This window comes from Petaurus breviceps, unplaced genomic scaffold (genome assembly GCF_028583685.1).
Source record: "Petaurus breviceps papuanus isolate PSGF00001 unplaced genomic scaffold, PetGlider_PUasm1.0 91133, whole genome shotgun sequence".
NCBI lineage: Eukaryota > Metazoa > Chordata > Mammalia > Diprotodontia > Petauridae > Petaurus > Petaurus breviceps.
The window spans coordinates 67,347,924-67,353,923 of NW_027187419.1; the positions used below are offsets into that span (position 1 = coordinate 67,347,924).

At 38.0% G+C, this 6,000-nt stretch overlaps 1 protein-coding gene across 8 annotated transcripts in view; it reads left to right on the plus strand.

Annotated features, from left to right (window-relative positions):
• Nucleotides 1-6,000, plus strand: part of FRY (FRY microtubule binding protein) — a 586,038-nt gene that overhangs the window by 447,575 nt on the left and 132,463 nt on the right. For 7 of the 8 annotated variants that reach the window (XM_069080517.1, XM_069080511.1, XM_069080515.1 and 4 more), the window contains 3 exons: nucleotides 1,267-1,526; nucleotides 1,795-1,984; nucleotides 3,221-3,345. In XM_069080517.1, the coding sequence (XP_068936618.1) occupies nucleotides 1,267-1,526; nucleotides 1,795-1,984; nucleotides 3,221-3,345 (575 nt within the window). The remainder of the gene's footprint in view (nucleotides 1-1,266; nucleotides 1,527-1,794; nucleotides 1,985-3,220; nucleotides 3,346-6,000) is intronic. The other variant, XM_069080510.1, reaches the window with a different exon arrangement.

A 6,000-nucleotide genomic window follows, 5' to 3' on the forward strand; every position in this document is an offset into this window, starting at 1 on the left:
ATTAGATCTGGTATAGCCTTAAATCACTTGGGATTATGCTTTAATTTCTTAAAGGTACTGGGATAATAACATCATATGTAGGAACTCATAAGGTCCAAGAGATCTTGTATATCTAAGTACCCCACTTAGACTCTGTCAGGACTTTATCCAAAGGCAATGTAGTCTCTTGGAAAGAACACCAGATTAAGATTATAACTCTGACTCATGTATTTTCTATTCAGCATTCACATCCTGACTTTGAAGATGATGAAATCTAGGAATTTCTTTATCTTCCAAGGTGTTTCGAAATGTCTGACTTTGTGGTTTGGTGCCACAGGGTAAAAATAATAGAGTTCCAGATGAAAATCAGCTGCCTCATTTTCTTGGAAATGCAAGGGAATGGCATTAATAAAAACCATTCTACTTCATTGCCTCTCTAAGCTGAAGGAAAGAGGATATTTCCATATGGGAAAAATAAAACTAATTCAGGGAGAAAATCAACCGTTATAGCACTTACCATGACTCTAAGGTTATTAAGAAATTGAGTAGTAGATTTTCAGAATTTGTCATGTTTTAAGAGTATCATGAAAATTAATGACATCATTTAAAGATGATACTTTGCCAAGACTAAAAACCATGTAATTATAATAATAACCAAGCTTGACTCTGAAGAAAAGATGAGAAAAGTCACCTTTCTTCCTTCCCTGCCAAGGCAGGAGAATCTGGATGCAGAACATTACTTATACTATGAGACTGAGTTGACGTATTGGTTAGTTTTACTAAACTGTGTTTTATTTCCTCTCTTTTTTATCCTTTACTATGAGGGAGGGGATATTTGGAAATGAAAGTTACAAAAAAAATAAAATATATCAATAAAACTAGGAAAAAATCTCCAACTTTGAAAAAGAAACAAAGATGATACTTTGCCTCCTTGACTGATTAGATTCATTTGGTCATCCAGCAGCCATCTTTACTGGATGCAGGAGAAACTTTATAGCTCACAAATGTATAAGAAACAGTCCTTGCCCTAAGGAATTTATAATCTAGTTAAGCTAAGGCACACACAGAGACACAGAGTAAAAACAATGTATGAGAAGTGATATGAGACTGGCCCAAACCAAGTGCTCTCAGAACATAGAGAAGACAATGATCTCTTTTGGCTGGTTAAGATGATCTAGAAAGATGTCACAAAAGAGGGAGCTTTCAAGATGGACCTCCTAGGAAGGGTAGGATTTGGAAGTCAACAATAGCCTGGTAACAAGATCTCGGTTTTTTTCCTACCAACAGGCAACGTTACCACTGACCCACAATGTGGATTTGCAGTGGTTGGTAGAATGGAATGCAGTCCTGGTAAATAGCCATTATGATGTCAAGAGCCCATCCCACGTCTGGATCTTTGCCCAGTCGGTCAAGGACCCCTGGGTTCTTTGCCTCTTCAGTTTCCTTCGACAAGAGAATTTACCCAAGCACTGCCCCACAGCACTCAGCTATGCCTGGCCTTATGCTTTTACCAGACTTCAGTTGGTGATGCCCTTGGTGGATCCAAAGTGAGTATTTTACTGCATATACTTTTCCATGATAGTGTTCCCTAACTAGAACTCCTCATCGTTGCCATTGAGAAACTGAGAACTGTCATAGGGCACTCTATGCTCAGTAAAATAAAATCAGACTTTTATTTTCCATTTTCCAGTTGTAAATGACTTTCCCCCCTACTTAACCAATATGAGTGTTTGAAATTTCTATTCATTTAATACCTGATATCCCTAATAACCAGAAAACTGGACTTCATTTTCATTTTCTTCTATATATCTGCAGTAGTCCCATTAATGCAAAGAAAACCAGCACTGCCAGTAGTGGAGACAACTATGTTACCTTGTGGAGAAATTACCTGATTCTTTGTTTTGGCGTTGCCAAACCCAGTATTATGAGCCCTGGACACTTGCGGGCATCTACACCTGAAATTATGGCTACAACTCCAGATGGCACCATGAGCTACGATAACAAGGTGACAGATGCTCCCGAGGAATGATTTAATTGATTTTCAGATCATTTGTCCAGAGTTCACAGGACAAGTTGCACTGTGCCTGTCATTGGGACTATAGCATCAGTCTCTGTCTCTTCCTACACATTTCCAAACTACACTGGCCTGAGCTCTGGTCCCAAGAATTTACAGGAATAAACCTGATATTTTCCTTTTAGGATGAGCAGAGAAATGGAGATGTGAAAGGGTTGAGATTTTTCTTAAAAGACTGCTGAGTGGGGCGCAGTGAGTAGAGCACCGGCCCTGGAGTCAGGAGGACCTGAGTTCGGATCCAGCCTCAGACATTTAACACAAAAACTAGCCGTGTGACCTTGGGCAAGTCACTTAACCCCAATTGCCCTCCCAAAAAAAAAAGACTGATGAGTGACTTACTGTCACACTTGCAGTTATAAGAAATGGGGAATAGAACTGAACTTATAATTTCACTGATGTAGGGAACTCCCAGATGAAGGAACTCCCTTTGCCAACATAGGTCAACACATTCTTTGCAGTTTATAGCGGTAAGAGACCAGTGGCATAAAACTCAAATACAAAGGGATCCTGGTGGAGCTCATATTAACTTAGAAAACCACAAATTTACATTATCTATTCTTTGCTGTGCTCTTACTGATTTTGTTGCACATTTGCCAGTTTATATTTCTGTCTGGTTCCTGTTCACTTAGGAGTTTTTCAGTTTGATACTTCAGGCCCAGAGCACTGAGAGGTTACAGGGCCACATAGCCAACAGGTGTCAGAGGCAGAGTTTGAACCCAGGTTCTTCCTGCTTTGAGGCAATTATACTGTGACTGGCTCTCACTGCATTTATTGCAACCCTAAATTTCCATCCTGTGGACTTGACATTTTCCTTTCCACTCATTTACCATTCACTTTTATCCTAAGATATTCCTTAATTGAGCTATTTGATCAACAATTACTTTGTAGATTTTGAAAGTAAAAATAAGGTCACCATGCTATAGTATTACTCTTGCATTGAGTTAATGGGAACTTACTATCAGTGGGAACCCATGAGATCATAGACTTTCTCTCCCAACTCGTGAGAGAGCCACCATGCTGTATTTAATTTCTCTGTGTTCCTTAAGGGATGCCAATGCTTTGGAATATGATTCAGTGTTTTGAAATCTAAATAAGTGTTTATTCTTTCAATGGAGTACACTCTGAGTTAACATGTTACCTTTTTCACTTTTAATAAACACTTTTTAGGTTATAGGAACCCCATCTGTGGGAGTTCTGTTGAAACAGTTGGTGCCTTTGATGAGACTTGAAAGCATTGAAATCACAGAGTCTCTGGTATTAGGATTTGGAAGAACAAATTCGCTTGTTTTCAGGTACAGTGCTCAAATCAATGTTTTAAATTCCAATATTTTGCTGTTTTAATGACATTGTTTTACACTTTCTGTTTATTAAATCATCTCATTTGTCATTCATGGTTGCATAGGCTCTGAGAGTTTGAAGTTTTAACTCCAGTGATTTTATTTGTTCTTTTGACTGAGCAAACCTTCCTTGCTTGCTACTTGCTACACTGTGCACATTAATTTTTAGCCATTACACCTCCATTGTTACAATTGTCTTGTAATTATGTCTTTTGAAAAAAATGAGACAATTTTTTTCTCCGAAGAAAACTAAGAGTTTTGAGATTCTGGCATGAACTTTCAGGCGAATAGCCAGAATGTCTTCTGCAGAAGCAATGCACTTGTAAAAGGGGGGCTTCATAAAAATGCAAAGTGCATATCATCTCAAAGAATCATAGAATTTCAGAGTGAGAGAAAACCTCCATGGCCATCTGAACCACGGGTGTAAAAAAAAAAACCCTCTACTAATCAACAACAACAAAAATAATAACAATAGCTGGCGTTTATCTAGCACTTTTAAATTTTACAGAATATTTTACATGTTACATTGCTTGATCTTTATAACAACCTTGTATGTTAGGTGATATTCTTATTCTCATTTTGTAGATGAAGAAGCTGAGACACACACACAGAGAGAGAGAGAGAGAGAGAGAGAGAGAGAGAGAGAGAGAGAGAGAGAGAGAGAGAGAGAGAGAGAGAGAGAGAGAGAGAGAGAGAGAGAGAGAGAGAGAGAGAGGTTGATTTGTCCAAGGTCATGTTGCTAATAAGAGTCTGAGGCCATATTTGAACTCAGGTCTTGTGGGCTATAAATCCAGTGCTCCATTTTTAAGGGAGCATTTATTAAGCACCTACTATGTACCAGGTTTAATGCTAAGTACTTTACAAATATTAACTCATTTGATCTTCACAACAGCCCTGGGAGGTGCTATTATTATCCTCGTTTTACATTTGAGAAAATTGAGGAATACAGATCTTAAGCAATTTGCCCAGGGTCACACAGCTAATGTCTGAAGACACATTGGAACTCAGGTCTTCTTGATTCCAGACCCAGCTGCTCCCTGATAAGTAGTGATACAGCCTTTGAAACCTGCCAAGGAGGTTGCTGATGACTTCAATGAGGCAGTCAGACTAGGGAAAACAAAATGAAATATTTTCCAAAATCTTCACAAAAGTAGAAAAGAAAAGGCTCTTAAAGGTACAAGAGAAATAATAGGTATTTCTATTGTGTACGCTAGAAACTAGAGGTAGGTCTAAAGAAAAAGAGGGGCAATTGCAAAAGACTTGTCTTAGCCATCAGGTTTAGGGAATTTTCCCTTTTAACAAATACTGCAATGACTGTACATGTATAATCTAAATCAAATTGCTTGCCTTCTCAAGGAGGGGCAGGGATGGAAGGGAGAGATTTGGGAGCTCAACATTTTTTTAAAAACAAATGTTAAAGATTGTTTTTATATGTAACTAGAAAAAATAAAATATAAATTTTAAAAGAAAAATTAAATTTTAAAAATCTTGGTTCTGATTAGCATGTGGTAATAGAAAAATGCTAAATTTCCTGTCAGAAGACCTAGGTTTAAGTCCCAGTTCTGCCACTGGGTAGCTCTACGACCTTAGACAAGTCCCTTACTTTCCTTGACCTCAGTTTCCTCATCTGTAAAATAAGGGAATTAGACTATATGATCTCTGAGTTCCCTTTAACATTCTACAAAGCTCTGATTCTCTTTACTGAGGTACCAGTTAACCAGATTAAGGCCAAAAAAAACATACAGATACAATAGTCAAATCCTGTAATTTACCATCTGAGTCTCTATCTCTAAAGCCCTCAGAACATTTAAAAAATCCAAAAGTCCCCACACAATCAGATGTCTGGCATGATAGAGACAAAACATCTGGACACTTGTTTTTCATTCATGCCACTATCGACCCCAGTTCTGGTAACTTTGTTCCCACTGCCATTTAGAAATAATTTACCTTTTAAAAAATAGTTCAATATCTTAATACAAATCTGAGATTTGTCACAACTGAAAGTTTATCATATAGAATATATGACATGGGATTGAGTAACTTAAAGGTATTTTTCTATGTAGGAAATAGAACTCTTTCCTATGGTGTCAATTCTGGTATCTCATGAACCCATCTCACAGTTCAATTAAGGAATTTTATTGACTGAAGTAGAGAAGATGATATTAAAAAGGCAGACCCATGGGCTAAACCAGAGGTATATGGATTCAGTCAAAGGGCCGCCTTTAAGGACCTAGAGGGCCACATGTGGCCTTGAGGCTGCACACCCCTGCCCTAAACTATATCATAGTAAGTATTACATGGAGTGTTTTTTTTTCCATTGGGATAATCTAGCACTTCAAAATCAAACAAACAAGTATATCTTGAGACCTACTTTATGCTTTGCACAAAGAGCTCTAGAGGCAACAGAAAATATTAAAATGTATGATTTACACAACCACTGCCTCATTACCTCTTATCTGAGCTATTGAAACAGTCTTAGAAATGCCTCATGTCTCTCTCCAGTCCATCTTCCACCCAGCTGCCAAAGTTATTTTTCTGATTTTCTGAAGTATAGCCCTGCCCATCTCTCTCTCTCTCTCTCTCTCTCTCTCTCTCTCTCTCTCTCTCTCT